The sequence below is a fragment of the Pleurodeles waltl genome, chromosome 8 (assembly GCF_031143425.1).
Source record: "Pleurodeles waltl isolate 20211129_DDA chromosome 8, aPleWal1.hap1.20221129, whole genome shotgun sequence".
Classification (NCBI taxonomy): domain Eukaryota; kingdom Metazoa; phylum Chordata; class Amphibia; order Caudata; family Salamandridae; genus Pleurodeles; species Pleurodeles waltl.
Window position 1 is genome coordinate 508,921,201 of NC_090447.1, and position 18,196 is coordinate 508,939,396.

General features: G+C 43.9%; 1 protein-coding gene across 2 annotated transcripts in view; it reads left to right on the forward strand.

The window, feature by feature from the left end:
* The window catches only part of GCC2 (GRIP and coiled-coil domain containing 2), a 418,679-nt gene that overhangs the window by 393,653 nt on the left and 6,830 nt on the right, over positions 1-18,196 (forward strand). For both annotated transcript variants that reach the window (XM_069204470.1, XM_069204471.1), the window contains exon 22: positions 7,966-8,167. In XM_069204470.1, coding sequence (XP_069060571.1) covers positions 7,966-8,167 — 202 coding nt within the window. The remainder of the gene's footprint in view (positions 1-7,965; positions 8,168-18,196) is intronic.

The following is an 18,196-nucleotide window of genomic DNA, read 5'->3' on the forward strand; positions in this document are numbered from 1 at the left end:
TACTTTTGGGTGGAACAGCTGCTGAGGGATCAAGTGTGATACTGGGGGAAAGGATAACTCTGGACCTAGTTGCCCTACGAATTCATCATTTATCCCCAGAGATTCACCTGGAGATTTTAGTGGCTTTTAACAGCCACAATTTCTACAATAAACAAAACAGATCTACAGTGTTCCCATTGATACCATAATTCGTATGGCGCCAGTAATTGATATCTATGGCCCCATTTGAATTAAAAGGAACTCGTAATGAGGCCAGAAGTGTGAATTTCCTCATTTTGAATCATATTCTAAATTTCCAAATGAAGGCACATTGAGATGTGTGAGTGAGCATTATTCCTTTAATCAAGTAACTTCAATCCAGGCCATCTTGTGGAAGTGATGGTTAGAAGATGATTAGCGAAACAACGCAGGGGTTTTCTAGAGAACCATACCAATGCAGGCTGGCTTATGCTTTAACAATAGCAAACAGAATTAAGAAAAAGTGCAAAAATAAATAAATACAAACTTAAGAAATTGCATGTTTCTTTCCTCGCCTTGAGTCCACATACAATCCAGGTAAAGTTAACTAATCGTCTGAAAATGTGACATTTGAAGTCCAAGTACTAGTTCATGGTTTGCCTACCAAATGCTAAAGGAGCTGGAACACATTGGTAAAGTTCATGATTGGTGTCAAGCCAAACATAAGATATGTTCTAGCAGTTTTCAGAAGTGGAATGCTTTGATGTGGAACACTTGAATTAAAGGAAACAGATTGCATATGTTTTTTCAAGAATCACCCCGGATATTTGAGAACAGAGTCCATAGTATAGCTCCAGCTACATCTCCCTACTTTTAATGGAATATGGGCAAGATCATATACCACAAAGTAATACTCTCCCATCTAAAAACGAAGGTAATTAATTAACTGGTATCACTAAATGTCAATCTCTTAACTCTTTCGTGCTTTTAAAGATAAACATGTTGTCCCACATTTAAAGAATTATTCATCAGATTTAATACACTTCAGCCAAGTCAAGAATGGCTGCTGAAAATTGTTTTTCTCCCATAGGAGCCCCCAAGAAAGCTACTGAGTCTGAAAAAGGTGTTCTCCACAAATTATCCTCTAATGAGTTTGCACACATTTGTTCTCATTGTATTTATAAAATGAATGGTTTTACGGGTAGAGTTATTGCCATTTATATTACTACTTTATTACTCTCTTGGGTTTTGCATTGGCCTGTTTTAAAGTGTGCATATTCTTCACAGTTTACAAGTGTGAGGGTTGTTTGCAATGTTGTGCGCTGGGAATGTTCAACTTTTATATCTGCGGTGGGTATGAGTTAGTTTCTCCAATGTTGTATCTTTTATAGATTAACATGCTTGAATTTTCCCCATTGTCATGGTGGGAGTCCCACGATAACAGTACTGAAAGCAGTGCTAAAACCTTAGCATTAGTCCCCAATGAAAAAAACCAATATTAATTGTTAGCCTATTTACTTTGTTTTAACAATCAAACTCCAACCAATCAGAACTCAGACCCGGAAGAACTTATCCCCTGCAGAGCCACCAAACCACAGATTTCTTATGGCACATGTGTTAGGGAGTCTCCCTGAGCTCTGCTCAGTAACAGTGTGTAGGAAGCTGGCTCTGTAGGTACTATCTCAAAATGAGAGATAGTGTGCACAGAGTCCAGGGGTTCCCTAAGAGGCTTGACTAAGGCAATAATAGATAATACTAATGCTCTGTTTGTGGTAGTGTGGTCAAGCAGTTAGGCTTATCTTGGGCCAGCCACCAACTGGGCAAGGGTGAGGGCCGTCTGCTGGTCACTGCTGCACCGGTGGTTGGTTCTTCACGAGCCTGGGGGTTGTGGGTGCAGTGCTTCTTCCAGGCGTTGGGTTTCTTCTTTCCGGGCAGTCGCGGTCAGGCGGGGTCCTCGAGATTCCGTCATCAGAGTCGCCTGGGGATCCTCTCTGGGTAGTTGGTTTCTCTGGACACGGGCCAGGGATGTCAGGTGCAGAGTGGTGGGGACTCACGCTTCTGGAGTGAGGTGAGAGTCCCTTTAAAGATGGTTTATTCTTGCTTGAGGTAGACAGTTCTGCTGTCCTCAGGAGTACTTGGTCCTTAGGAATTGCAGGGCAGTCCTCTGAGTCGGCAGAGGTCACTGGGCCCACAGGATGCATCGCTGGTGCAGGTTCTTTGAATCAGGAGACAGGCCGTTAGGGCTGGGACCAAAGCAGTTGTTGTTTTCCTTCTTCTCTGCAGGGTTTTCAGGTCAGCAGTCCTTCTTTGTAGGTCATCAGGAATCTGATTTCCTGGGTTCAGGGTCACCCCTAAATACTAAATGTAGGGGTGTGTTAGGTCTGGAGGGCAGTAGCCAATGGCTACTGTCCCTGAGGGCGGCTACACCCTCCTTGTGCCTCCTCCCTTTGGGGAGGGGGGCACATCCCTATCCCTATTCCTATGGGGCTTAATCCTCCAAAACAAGATGAAGGATTTTCTAAGGACGGGGTCACATCAGCTCTCCTTCCCCTAGAGGTGGACCTGGCTAAGGGGGTGACTCCTCCTTGTTTTTCTCGTTATCTCCCCGGACTTGCCGCCAAAAGTGGGGGCTGTGTCCAGGGAGGCGGGCATCTCCACTAGCTGGAGTGCCCTTCGGCGTTGTAACACCAGGCTTGAGCCTTTGAGGTTCACCGCCAGGTGTTCCAGTTCCTGCAGGGGAAGGTGTGAAGCACCTCCACCCAGGACAGGCTTTGTTCCTGGTCACAGAGTGCACAAAGCCACTCACCCCATGTGGCCAGAAACTGGTCTGGAAGTGGCAATCTGGCAGAGACCGGTTAGCCTAGGACTAGCAGTTGGGCTGGCATGCAGGGGTCATCTCTAAGATGCCCTCTGTGTGCATTTCTCAATAAATCCCACACTGGCATCAGTGTGGATTTATTGTACTGATAAGTTTGATTCCAAACTTCCGAGTATTCAGTGTAGCTATTATGGAACTGTGGAGTTTGTGTTAGACATACTCCCAGACCATAAACTCTAAATGGCTACCCTGCACTTACAATGTCTAAGAATTGAATTAGACACTGTAGGGGCATAGTGTTCATGCAACTATGCCTTCACCTGTGGTATAGTGCACCCTGTCTTAGGGCTGTAAGACCTGCTAGAGGGGCGACTTAACGGGCCACAGGCAGTGGGTTGTGGGCATGGCACTCTGAGGGGAGTGCCATGTTGACTTAGTCATTTTCTCCCCACCAGAACACACAAGCTGTGAAGCAGTGTGCATGTGCTGAGCGAGGGGTCCCCTAGATGACATAATACATGCTGCAGCCCTTAGAGACCTTTCCTGGCCACAGGGCCCTTGGTACTAGGAGTTCCTTTTACAAGGGACTTATCTGTGTGCCTGGGCTGTGCCAATTGTGGAGACAGAGGTACAGTTTTAGGGAAAGAACACTGGTGCAGGGTCCCAGCACACTTTCAATCAAAGCTGGCATCAACAAAAGGCAAAAAGCTAGGGGGTAACCATGCCAACAGTGGCATTTTCCTACACTGCTAAACCTTTGACCTACAGCTCTTCAGTTCTACTTCAAACGTTAAAGTAACATCTGAAGTAATGTATACGAGTGTGTTTGACTGTTTTTTTTTTGTTTTTTTTACAGTGTCTCTGAGGCTAAACAAATGTGTTTCAGGCCTTGTCAGACCTGTGGAATGTCCAGACTGTATTCTGAGGTCCCCCACAAAGACTGCTTATATTGTCTAAAGACTGTAAATACTGCTGTACTTTTTTCTGTCATAAGCATCAAAGATTGGGAGGGTAAATTGCTCCTATGGTGCAGAGAAAAAAACAGACCCACTCTGATTCTGAGAAGAGGGCTCATTCCTCCACAATGTTAAAGAAGGAAGAGGGGTTTTCAGCCTCTCAAAAACAACACAAAAATAATTCAGGTCTTGCGGTAGGGAGACCACTACTGAGAGGGAAAAGAAGCAAGGAGCCAGCTGGTCCCCCACAAAGCACACCCAGGCCACAAAAAGGAAAAAACTGTGCCACCACCAATACCTATTCTGGATAATTTTCAAGACAGTGATGTGAACCAGCAGCTGGCAGAGAGGGAGAGATCCAGTTGGCCATCCGGAGTGAAATGATTGTTACACCAATGCCGGCGTCTTTTACTCCCTAACAGGAGGCAATGATGTGAAGCAGGCTCCTGCCGTCCATGTCGCAATTCAGTTTGGCAACCTTCTCTCCAAATTCTTCGATCACTGGAAGTGCATATCTTCCGACAGATGGATATTAGACATAATCCAGCACAGTCACTGGAATTTGTTCAAAAGCCTCCCAATCTACCTCCATGCAAGCCATCTCGAAGAAAGGAATTTGATTGCTTCTTTCAAAGGAGGCAATAGAGGAGGTGCATACAGTCAGCACAACTAGGGCCTCTTTTCCAACTTCGTCATCAAGAAGAATTCAGGAAAATGGAGACAAGTGATGGACCTGAGGCTGTTAAGCAAGTTCATCAAAAAGCAGCTCTTCAGGATGCTATGTCTTCAGGAGATCTTGCAGCTGGTGGACACTGGAGTCTTCCTGTCCTTCCTAGATTTACTGGACATATATTTCTATATTCTGATACAGTCAGGTTTGAGGTGGCAGAGCGTCATTATCAGTTCAAGGTGCTCCCTTTCGGATTGAGATCAACTCCCAGGGTATTTACCAAATGCATGGTGCAGGTGGCAGCTTTTCTCAGACATTCAGGTCACCAGGTCTCCCTGTACCTGGACGACTGGTTCATGAAGGGTTCCATTTTCCATTCAGGAGAAAGGTTGACACAGGCTTGTCTACAGCTGTTCCAATCCTTAGGCTTCTAATTCAACTAAGAAAAACACTCACTCATTCCATCCAGAAGTAGAGGTGTTCTTGGGAGTGATCCTGGACACAAAGCCCTCCAAAGCCTTCCCCATGGAAGAAAGGCTATCTCACTTACAAGCAATCATGCAATCTCTCTCATCAGAAGAGTTCACTTCATAAGAGCATGCAAATCTATGTTGGGGATGAAGTCATCCTGCACCCCATTGATCCCAAATTGCTGCCTTCGCATGCAGCAGCTTCAGGAACAGCTGCATGCACAGTAGACTCAAAGCTGCTGATCATTCGACGACAGGATCTCAGTCTCTCCAAAGATTAAGTTAGCAATGTCCTGGTGGACTATTGGGGACAAAGTTGGACAGGGACTGTCGGTCCTCCCAGTGATACCACAGGTGGTGATGACAACGGATGCTTCCCTAGAAGGCTGGCGAGCCCACCTGCAGGACTTAGAGGTTCACAGGTAGTGGTCCTGTCAGGAAGCATTGTCTCACTTAAACCTCCTAGAGCAGAAGGCATTTTCTGCCCAGAATTTGCAACTATGCAGTAGAGGTGATAACAGACAACACTACCACGATGTTTTAGCTCACCAAACAAGGAGGGAGGAAATCACAGGTTCTGTTGGTTCAAGCACAAGAAACTTCAGAGTGACTGGTATCAACACCTCATTGAAAATAGAGCATGTCCCAGGGGTGCTGAACGAATGGGCAGAACCCTCAACAAAACGGACGAGCAATGCCACGAGTGGAAGATCAACCACAGTCAGTTACAGAAGATTTTTCAGTCTTTGGGTTGGTCAACCCTAGACCTTTTTGCCACTGGTCTCAACAAAAGGTAAAAAAAACTTTCGCCAGCAGATACCCTCAATCAGGATCTTGGGGAACTGCCTTCCACTTCTCTTGGATGGGGACGTTCACTTACGGATTTCCCCCATTTCCAATCATTCCAAAGTTCTTGCAAAAGATTTTTTTTAAAACCTGCTGTCTCATCCTCATCGTCCCAGCGTGGCCAAGGCAATATTGGTTCACTGAGCTGCTTCATCTATCAGAGTGCTCACACATTCACTTTCCGCTGAGGGAGGATCTTCTGTCAATGAACCAGGGACAATTGGTTCATGCACAGATTCGAACACTCAGCTTATCAGCCTGGTTCCTCTACATGGTAAATTTGAAAATGTAGGCCTCTTATGAATGTGCTGCAATTCTTCATAAGGCTTATGCTCCTACGAACAACTCAGCAGAGTGGAAAAGATTTTGCTCATGGTGTGCTTCTCAGTCTCATCATCCTTTCACGTCGATACCTGAGCAGATTCTTCCTTATCTTCTGCATCTCACCAAATCAGGTCTCAAGCATGCTTCCATCAGGATGCATCTAGCTGCCATTTCTCGATTCAGACGGTGATCTGGTCAGCTATCCTTGTGGGCCATTAGACTGGTGATGAAATTTATGAATGGTCCGTTCCAAGCTTACCCTCCTGTTCAACCTCATCTTGTTCTTTGTAACTAAACACAGTCTTGTCACAACTTATGGTATCCCCTTTTGAATCCATTCACAAGTCTGAATTGAAGTTCCTCTCTAGGAAAGTGGCTTTTCAGTTGGTGATCACATCTGCCAGGTGCATAAGTGAAAATTCAGGCTTTCACAATTAAAGATCCTTACCTACAGTTTCAAGAGAACAGAGTCATCCTGGACACTAATCCATCATTCATCCCAAAAGTACTGACAAGTATGTCAGGCTCATTGAGCTTTTCATCTCAATGAACCTGTCATTTTGTCTACTTTTTCCCTGATCTGTTGTCACCTGCAGAACAGGGCCTTATATTCTCTAGACATTAAACGCTGTTTGAGGTTCTACTTGAAAAGAACTAAAGCCCGCCGAAAATCAACTCAGCTGCTCATTCCCTTCTCAGCTCAAAGGAAGGGCCAAGCATTATCGTGGGTTAGCATTGCTCATTGTGTCTCGGCAACTGTAGACTTCTGTCGTGAACAGGCAGGACATCTGCTTACTGCTAAAGCGAAGGCTCATTTAACCTGGAAGGTTGCAGCGTCTTCAGTCCTATTTGCAGGAGTGTCACTACCTGACATCTGCAGGGAGGTGACGTGGGTTATTGCCCACACCTCCACGAAGCAATACTGCTTGGATTCCTGAAGTAAAGCTACTCTGTGATGCTTGTTTGCATAAGCTATGCTGCTTTTTAAGTTCAAGTCATTTTTGTTATTACATTTGCATTTTTCTCTAATGTTTCTTTTAGTGTTATTGCTTGCTGTGGTGCTGCGTCTTCAACTCCTCTTTACAGTTTCAATGTATTTGGCTTTACTTTTCTTATTAAAGAGCATTCACAGTGGGATACTTTGCCTTACCCACCGCCATGATAATATTGATACTGCTAGCTAGTCTGATTCAAGCATGTGAATCTATGAAAGATACAATACTGGAGTAAACAAAAGGTACTTACCTGTACAATATGGTTCTCCAGTATTAATATCTTTTATAGATTCACATGCGACCCTCTCACCTCCCCGTTCATTGCTCACCATTTCAGACCTCTTATGTTTTTATTAGTCTTGTGTTCGAAATCTGAGGCATGGTGGCTATGCAGGGGATGAGTGCTTCTGGGTCTAAACTCTGATTGGTTAAGGTTTGGGTGTTAAAACAAAGCGAATAGGCTAACATGTAATGTGTATTGTTTTTTACATTGAAGATTAATGCTAAGGTTTTAGAACTGCTTTTAGTACTGCTATCATGGGACTCCCACCATGACCACGGGGGAAGATTCAAGCATGTGAATCTATAAACTATTGTTAGCAGTACAAACAAGATGCAACCACCTATCCTATCCAAGTCTCCAATATTCCATTTCCACTCATTTTCTTCTGACTCATACATTATGCATTTTATAGTCCTCAATGCATGTATAAGTCATTGTTAAAATTATCACAGCTTTTGATGTTATCAATAATCTCCGCCGTGATTTTTCCCAACTGAAGTATTTGCTTAAAAAAGAAAGCATTGACATAAGAAGAAAAAAAAATGTGTTGAGGCAAGATTGACATTCCATAAAAAATGGCCATTTTGTTTGTTGGCTTGTATACAAGCAAAGAATGTAATTCCAATCTAAGTATTTTCTTTGTAGCTTCTCAAGAACGAAATCAGAAGGCTTGAAAGGAACCAGGAACGTGACAAGTCAGTCAGTAACCTGGAATACTTGAAGAATGTCCTTCTGCAGTTCATATTTCTGAAGGCAGGCAGTGAAAGACAGAGACTTCTGCCTGTGATTGATACTATGTTACACCTCAGCCCTGAAGAGAAGGGAAAGCTTGTAGCCATTGCCCTAGGTGAGTGTCAACAGAAACGTCAATGTAATAAAACATTGGTAAAACTATTTTAGGTCGATAAATGTATTCATGTGTTTGAACTCATTCACAGAAAAGTTGCAATATGTTCTGCTCTTTAATTTATTCTTGTTTATTCAAACTTAACCTATTCCATTGTTTGTATTACCTGTCTTGAACATTGGTCCTCAGTAGTCCTAATTTGGATAAGCTTTTGAAAGCTGGCAACCTGATCTTGGCCTGTTCTAAGAGGAATGTCCTGTCCATGGCGCACAGTTGAATCACATGCTTACCCAGCTTTGATTGTCTGGAATCCTGTTTTCTGTTTCTGGAATTTGTGCCCAGCCTCCTGCTAATTTAGCCTGTACAAGTATAGTCCAAAAGGGGCGTACTAAGCATAGCCTTCACTGTGGCAGAGAACTACTGTCCCTGTCACTGCTTGATGCGAGTAGTGTGGTGGTGGAGCTTATCGTGTTTCGAAGTGAGTTTAGCAAGACAAGGTCTTGACACCTACATCAAAAGTGTGTGAGCTTACTGGCTCACTTGGGTAAATTTCTACTGTCGGTGATGGACCCAGAATCCTAGCACGAAGATCCTGAGCACATGGATGAATGCTTGTTGTGTGTGGGATATAAACTGCATGAGTGAGAGAGGAAGTGACACAGCCCTGTTGGTTCTATTTCAAAGCCCATGACACAAGATTGATGTGTGGTTCCTTTCTGAGACAATGGAAGTGTCATTGGTGTGAGGAAGGGTATAGGAATGAGGATCTATAATGTAATACTGAAGATATTATTGTACAGTGTCTGTATACTGCTATGCTTATCAAAATCTCTCACTGAAATGGACTGCTTTCTGGCAATTTAAGTGCATTATAGTGCCTCTGCAGGTTTCAAGTCTCAGAGTAAAAAAAGCTAAGTCACATCCTTTCCCCATCAGACAGGGCAGGGAAGGATGAGATATGGAAAAAGTAGAGGTAGGGGGTGGAATGGCCCCCCACAATACTTTCAAATACTTGAGCATCAGGGTTTATACATCAGTTTCATGTATGAAAACTACAAAGAAGCATTATGCTTTCTGTTGACTTTCTGGTGCCACCTCCCAATATGAGTTACAAGTTGGGTGGCCCTCCAAATATTGTGGTTACTGTTTTACTTTGCCACTACACATATAGCACTCACTCATAAATTATTCAGGGAGCTCAACTCCTTAATTAATTATATAGGTTGCAGCAGTAGGAGAGGAGTGACCTTAAACAAACTTAATCTGCCAGTCAAGGAAGGTGAGGGGCAGTGGGTTTCTGGAATTATATCACCTTGCGGCCCAGCTCCAGTGGGCGGGACATTCGGTTGTGGAGTCCAAAACACCATAGGCCATCTTAGTTGAAAACATGTTAGCCACAACCTTGTTAACTTTGGGGCGGATGTGTAATAGGATATAAGCCATGCTGATAAAAAAGGCAAGAAATTGTTGGTTTATGTACACTAGTAAGGTGAAAATGCCTGTGGCATAAGCAGGAGTAATCACCCTGTCAATGTTAGAGAGCGATGAGATCAGGGGAATGTTTTCCAGAAACAAATCTGGAAATCGTGGGGATAGTTACAATTGGAGCTAATAGTTCTCTTGAGTTATTGAAGACGTTCAAAGAACTGGAGGCAGAATTTAAACTACTGGGAGTGCAATTGATCTTGTATAATATTATTACTAATCCATTGCAACAGCTATTGGGTATAAAGAATGAGGAACCCCTTACACATAGGCTCTGCAATCTGTGCTCACACTTGGTTCAAGGCAACTACTCAACTATATGGGGCACTTGGAAGGAAAGCAGTAACTGAAACCAGGCATGCCAGGTTCAAATGGGTGAATGTAATTCATAGGACAATTACTAATAAGGAGTGCAATAGGATAGAGCCCTTCCCAAAGAAGGTGTCTACGAAGTTTAGGTCTAAATGCATACAATTCAGCTACTTCCATCAAAAATTCATGCCACCCGTAAAGTTAAAATGACTTAAGCCTCAGCTTTTTACCGCATGTTATAGTCATGCGGAGTGTTGTACAGCTTTTGGAAGGCAGTTACAATAACACTGGTTGAGATGACTGGCAGGTCTGGTTTGTATCATGGTACAGTGTGTGTATGTATTACGTGACATGCCTGGACCTAAAATAGTCATAGTAGAGTAGAGTTCATAGATCAACCGCTACACTACTAAACAAAAGATTTAAAGAAGCTAGAAGTCCTCTGCTCTTCCAAGGTTGGAAAGAATGGGTAGCGAAATCGAGGTAATGTGTGGAACCTGAAATTCAGGAGCAGGATAACTGGAACCACACGTGTAAGGCTCAGATATGGGATGCTTCACTACTACTATTACTACTACTCATACAGTTCCATGAAGGGCACTGATGCCCGCCTTGAACTACACAAATTAATCTCAAAAGGAAGAGATCATCACAGTTTGTAGTGTGAACATTGATGATTGAACACATGGGTACCATGGGAAGGGTGGATGGATGGCCAAGTGGATGGATGGATGAATGCAGATGGACAAGTGAAGATGTATAGTGATCATAGAAGACACCTATTGGGCCACTTGGTGCATACATGTTGGGTTTGAAGAACTATGGCAGGCACATGGGCAGTTTGAACTGTGATGGAACTAGTTCGTGGTGCAAACTCAGTACTTTTAGCCGCAGATTCCTTGCCTTAGAATCATCCCCAGACATCAGAAGGGATCCGGAAGATATTCGTGAGCAGTATTCCTGTGCACCGGTAGTCGGCGTGAATATGCTCTGCATGTCATCATCTGAACCAGAAGTGACGTTTGCGGTGCCTGTATAGTTGCCGCCCAGGGCCGTTGACGTCAGTTCTTTCCTTTTTGCGCCATTTAGCGCAGAGCTGGAGAAGAGCGACTGCTTGTCATTTTTTAACTAATTTTCTTCAATGTTTTGTCAACTCTTTTTGAGGTGTTTTCCTCCTGGTGTGACAGGGATGTCCTCCGGGAAGGCCAGCTTCAAGCCCTGCAGCGCCTATCATCGATCAATGTCACTGATGGACCTGCACTTTGAATGCCTGTGGTGCCTCGTGGCTGACCACGAATCTAAGTCTTGTGCCAATTGACGGGCCATGAACCCAAAGGCCTTGAGGGAGCAATCCCTCAAGTTCCTGGTGGATCGACGTGCAACACTGCGATGATCCAGATCCCGGTTGAGAGGAAAGTCCCGTGGGCAGTCGTGGATCCCAAGATCTTTGTTCCATTCGAAGTCATCGGGCCTCTTGAGCAAGTCCCACCACCACCACAAACAAAAGTTGATTCGAAAAACATTTCTACTTCACCTCGTCGGTCAATGAGACAAGAGAGCATTGTGTATTGATTCCTGGCTCTGCAGTTAAGCCAGCGCCTGTGCCTTCTCCGTACCTCCTTCAGTTTCCAGGAGTTGGAGTGACCCCCACCCAATTAGAATAATTGTATTAGTGCATACGCCTTATATTTGGGCTGCCGTTCCCTCCAGCGTGTTTTCAGGTCCTGAGGGTTCAAAAAGGGGGGCCCCTTCTGGTTCCATGCTGACGGCTCCAGGCTTGACGGCGTTTGGGCCTTTCAGATCCAATCCGGACCGAAGCCACTCATGCCATGTGGGCTTTCCCAGCTCTGGTCCCCATGTCACTGCTCCTGGTGCCTTCTGGCGGCCCTGCCCCAATCCTCATTCCCAACTCTGCACCGACTGGAGCCATGCCTTCCAGGCTGGAGCATTAGCCCTATTACTATAGGCTAGGATTCATGGAGGATTGGGCAGTGTTGCTGGACCCTGAAAAATATCAGCACTTTGAAGACCCTAACATGGACTGGTGTGAGGACCTGTGTGAAGGCAGTGGACTGAATACATTTTGAAATACTGTTATGCTTTCTCTCCCTACCGTGGCTACAGTGGAGGGGGTGTCCTTTGCAGTGGTGGTGCGGAGGGCAGCCGAGGTCCTGGACCTCCGCCTACCCTCAGTGACAGTCATGGCCAACTTCTTAATGGAGGTGCTGCAACCAGGAGTCTCCCCTTCAGAACCGTTACTCCTGCTCAACGAAGCCCTCACTGACATCCTATGGGGACATGGTCCAAACCCAGCGCAGGGTCTCCTGTGAACAGGATGGTTTCCTCTGCCACTGCCCTGCTCCAGGGGTCCCAAACTTCCTCAAACAACACCCTACACCAGAGAGCGTGGTGGTCTACGCCTCTAAGTCCCATGTAAATCATGGGGATTCCCTACTGTACCCCAGACAGGGAATCCACAAGGCTGGATTCTTTGGGGAAGAAGATGTTTTCTTTCACCAGCCTGGCATTGCGGTCTTTTGGGCCACTACTCCCATGCATTGTGGGACCTGGTTGCACAGGTGCTGCCAATGGTCCTGGAGGAGTCCCACACCGTACTCCCTCAGGGTGTCGCCAATTAGAGAGATACAGCAAAGTTCACCATATTTTGTTGACTTGACATGACCAACTCACTAGGCAGAGTGGTTTCTTCGACAGTGTCCTTGAGGCACCATGCCTCATTAAGGATGACTGTTTTTTCTGGGTATGTCCAAACCTCTCTTATAAAAAGGAAAAGTCAAATAAAGGGTCCCTGGAATGATAAGGAGAGAGAGTCAGGGAATCAAGAATATCTTTGTAGAAAATGCCACTCTCCTTTATATAGTACAAAAAAAAAAAATCTGAATAAAGAGATTTTTATTTTATTTTATAGAAAACTGAGAATTTTATTCTTAATAATTATGAAAGAAAAAAATTAAAAACCTAAAAATGCTAAACACAAAACATGAAAATAAACCCTTACTAAAAGACAACACAAGACAACAGATTAGACAAATTGGGAGCAGCATGTGCAACGAGCGTAGCCAACCTGCATGTGGGACTCTTTGAAGCAAAATTTATTTACAATGAAGTTGCCCCTTTCTACGAGAACATTACACGATGGTCAAGATATATAGACAACGTGTTCTTTGTTTGGAAGAGGCAATTGGAATAACTCCATGAGTTTTTCACTTGGTTGAATCTTTGTGATACTAATTTAAAATTTACCATGAAATACGATCGCAACCAGGTGGAATTCATAGATATATGCATTGCACAGAAAGAGGGAGTTCTTACAGTGTCCCTCTATGTTAAACCCACGGCCAGAAACACATTACTGCACTACGAAAGTTACCATCCCACCAGCAAAAGGCAGAATATCCCATTCAGCCAATTCTTGTGAGTAAGAAGAAACTGTACACGTATGATTGACTACATAGAACATTCTAATATTCTAGCTAAGAAATTCTTACTCCTAAATTAATCAAGGCTCTCAGAAAAGAGCCAAATATTATGATCGTCAGGCAATATTCCCAAAAAATCAAAAGAAAGCCAATGACAGACTGGTATGCTCCATTCGCCACTCAAATATCAACGATAAAATTAGGAGAATTACTAACTCTCAGTGGCATATTCTTAATTCTAGAGTAGGTATGGAACCACTTGAAAAACCACTCTTTGCTTTCAAGAGAAACAACAATTTAAGAAATATCTTGGTTAAATCAGCCATGAGAGCTCAGCTAGAACGATACAAAAATCATTTTGTGGCGCTGAACCCATTAGGGGCAACCACAAATGTGACCCATGTGGAGCTTGCAAGGGGGCTATAGTATCCAGCACTATTACCTGTAACAAAAATAATATTCAACTTAGAAAAAATATGTCCAATTGCAGAACTAAGAACGTAGTATATCTAATCTTGTGCCCTTGTAAATTGGGCTATGTGGGTGAAACAGCGAGAGAGTTCAGATTCAGATATTACAAACATAGCTCAGCATGCAGGACTCAAAAATGTAATGCCCCTCTGGTCTCGCATTGGCTTGATTATAAGCACAAAGAGGAAGACATCAAATGGACGATCCTGGTAAAGATCCTATCTAGCGATGAGGAAGATGCTGAGAAGAAAAAGAAAAAACTTGAAGTTTTTTGGATTTTCTTTCTTGACATGTGCAAGAAAGAATTAAATGAGGACGTACCGTAGCAGAATGTGATCAGTTGAAAATTCTTTTACAGCTTTTCACAATAGGCCTTTTGACAGTAGCAGTCTAACTGTATGGCAGTAGGGATGTTTTCTTATACTTTTTTTTAGGGGTTCTGTGTCTACCTTTAGATTTACGTAGGTGTGGTTCTCATTTTAAACTCCAGGCATTCTGGCGTTTTTTCTTTTTCTTTTTCTTTTAGGTTGAATATCTCTTTTACCTTCCATTTCAGCAATGAGGACTTTCAGTTTAGCATTACTCGATTTTTGAGAACTCAGGCATCCAGAGGGCCTGTTGAGTCGCCTCTTCCGAGTTTGTACAGGTTGGAGAGTGAAGAGCAGTGGCTATGCCCCAGTGATTCCTGATACTAGGGAAGTAGAATTCTTTGAGGTTAGTTCAATGAATCCTGTTTTTTGTTATTATGTTGCCAACATTTTTTTGGTACATGTTCTTTTTGAGTGGGTTCGAATACTATTTGCCTCTAGGTTATCCACTCCAAGATGGTCGCCATAGTGGGTGCTGTTTTTTCTGTTTCCTCCTTTTAAGTCCTTTCTCCCTTGCAGTTATATTGCAAAGGTCCCAGGAAATCAGTACGCTATAAATCGGCGAGTTGCGAAACCCTTTGGGATTTATATCACTGGTCGCATACGAAGTGGTGTTCCACATGAAAGGATCGAGTCTTGCTGGCAATATCTACTAGTAAGTTTCAAACCTTAAGAGCTTAGGCACTAAATTGGGTGATTGTGCTTGTTTCTTAGTTATTTTTTATTATTATTTTCTTGGTATTTTTATAGCCTTCTATTCACGGTCTCTGTTCGAATTTTACTTTCTCATTAGGAGTCCATAGTTCAGTATACATGGCTATGTTCGGTTTTTTTGTACCTACAGTGCTTGAGTCTTTGTTGGTCAATATTTGGTTTTATCTTGATACTGATTGGAAAAGCTTCTTCAATCCTGCCCTCTTTTATGTTTTCAGCCCACGAGGAAGTAATTCAGCTTTTCTAACTTGGATATGGCTTACGCCTCTAGACAGGGCGTGTAGTCATTTTAGAGAGGTGATTATGTTTAATTGCTGTACCTCTAACTTTGGACTTTAAGGTTAATTTGTGTCACACTCAATATTCATTTCTTGTACCAAATAGGGTGGTTTTGGTCATGGGTTTGGGCACACTCTCGGTTTATCTATATCTATCTATATAGGTGTAAAATCTTGTTGAGTTCTGTTGTTTTTTCGATTATTCTCAGGTGGTGGTATCTACTGGTCTCTGGTCTATGGGAGGCACTTTCATTACATTACAGCTATGACCACTTGGTGGTATGAACTCAGCTGAATTTTCATTCGAGACATGTAAGATAATAATAAAAAATTAAATACCCTTTTGTTTTATTCGTTCCACGTAGAAATTATTCCAGTCCATTGGTGCATTATTATGTGTGGCCCTGAGGAAGGTGGCTTAGAATACAAGTATTCTGTGGGATCCACTGAAACGCGCGTCAGCAATTAATACCAAGGCTGGCATAGCAAATTGCATCTAACCTGTGTTTGAACCTGGGCGATGGACGCCTGAAATCTATGTTCAAACGAGTATTAAAGTTACCTTCGCAAGTTACATCCAATAAGGAGTAACAAGGCTGTCTCAGTGAGTTACATCCAAACTACGCTGGAATCTGGGCAAGTGAAGCCTGATATGCATTTGTTGCTGTTTGAATAGACTCTCACTTACGTAGAAACACACAGTGATCATTCAAAGACTTCCATGTTTGTATCATGAGTTAAAGACTCCTATAAGCAGAGCGAGTTTATACCATTGATGAATTGTGGAAGGAAAATCCACAAATATACTGTATAAGTGGCAATATGTTCTGTTAGGAATTGTTTATTTGTATTTTGATATAATTCATATGACTGTGCAAAAATTTGATTCTATGTGTTATTGCATACAGGTTGGGGTTTGAATTTGTCTAATCTGTTGTCTTGTGTTTGATTGTCTTGAGTCTTTATGTTGTGTTCTAGTAAGGGTTTATTTTCATGTCTTGTGTTTAGCATTTTTAGGTTTTTTCTTTTTTTCTTTCATCATTATTAAGAATAAAATTCTCAGTTTTCTATAACATAAAAAAAAAATTCTCTTTATTCTGATATATTTTTTTTTTTTTGTGCTATATAAAGGAGAGTGGCATTTTCTACAAAGATATTCTTCAAACCTCTCTTATAGACATGCCTTTTGATAGCTCCCTTCTCTTTGGAGAAAAGGTGGATTTGTCCTGGAGTGCTTCAAGGACAACAGGGCTAGGCCCAAGTTCTTGAGCCTTTCTTTGACCCCTCACTCTGCCTTTTGCTCCTTTCGTGGCCACAGAAGGGGCTGCCAGCCACTGTGCTGCACATGCCGTCCATCTCTATGTGGCAGAGGGCGCAGTACCCACAGACCTCGTAGGTCAGGCAGCCAGCGGTCAGGTCAGTCCACCAACCCCTCAAGAGCCGCAGCCTCCAAACCCTCTTAATTACCCCTCATATCATCCTGGGCATCCAGTAGATAAACGGAATCTCCATCACCTGTCCCACCGGCATTCCATAGCATTAGACAGGTGTGTTTTGCAAATTGGCCGAAGGGGCTACGCCCTCCCCTTCATAACTACCTCTCCTGCCATGCTACTATCTTACGACAGGCTGATGGAAGATCACCTATCCCTTCTCCGCCAGGACGTTATGGGTTTCTTGGCCAAGGGAGCCATAGAAAGGGTGCTGATGGCATAAGTTGGTTGTGAATGCTATTCCTGCTGCTTTCAGGTGGCAAAAAAGGACATGGGCCATCGTCCTATCCTACATCTATGCCCCCTCAATTACTTCCTGAAGAAGGAGAAATTCAGAATGCTCATGTTAGCTCAGGTCCTGTCTGCCCTGGACTCAGGAGACTGGATGGTAGCATTAAACTTATAGGACACCAACTTCTACATTCCTATCCTGCCTGTCCACAGGTATTACCTACAGTTTATGGTAGGCCAAACGCATTTTCAGTTCACCATACTACCTTTTGACCTTACTGGTGCCCTTCAGATGTTCACCAAGATGATGGAGGTGGTTGCAGCTCATCTGCAGAGACCAGGGGTGCCAGTCTTTCCCTAGCTCAAAGACTGGTTTGTGAAGGCGGGCTTGCCGCAGGATGTCATCTTCCACCTCCATACTACGGCGGACCTCTTGCATTCACTGTGGTGCACTATCAATGCGCTAAGGTCACACCTGACTCCCTTACGGGCACTCCCTTTCATTGGAGCTGTTCTGGACATGTTGCACTTTCAGGTCAATCTTCCTGAACGGCGAGTCCAGGATATTCAGGCTATGACCTGCAGTTGGGTCAGAGGCAGACCCCTCTCCCTTCTCCAACCAGATATGACAGTAGTGACAGATGTGTCATTCCTGGGAGAGGTGGGAATCAGAGGACTCTGGTCTCCGGTGAAATTCGGACTCCACATCAATCTGTTTGCTCTCCGAGCAATCCGATTAGCATTGAAAACCTTTCTACCCTCCATCAAGGGAAGGCTAGTGCAGGCGTTCATGGGCAACTGCAACAAACAGGGCGGGTGGGGTCGTGACCCTTTGTCAAGAGGCCTCTGCACATGGCTGGAATATCAGGGCATTTCCCTGGTGGGTCAACACTTGGCGTATTCACTGAACGCCAGGGGGGATGAACTCAACGTCAAATGGTGTCTCCAGCCAGAGTTTGTGCAAGGTCTCTGTCAGCAGTGGAAGAGAGCCTTGGTTAGATCGGTACACCTCTCTGAGAACGCACAGTGTCGGCAGTTTTGTGCGCTGCAGTTTCCAAGGCAGCTCTCACTCGGAGATGCTTTTTGTCTTGAGTGGAGTTCAGGCCATCTGTACACTTTGGCACCAATACCACTTCTGCTCAGAGTTCTCAAGAAGATCAAGAATGACCGGGCCCAAGTCATCCTTGTAGCTCTTGACTGGGCACGTATAGTCTAGTATCCCGAGCTGTTGAACTTG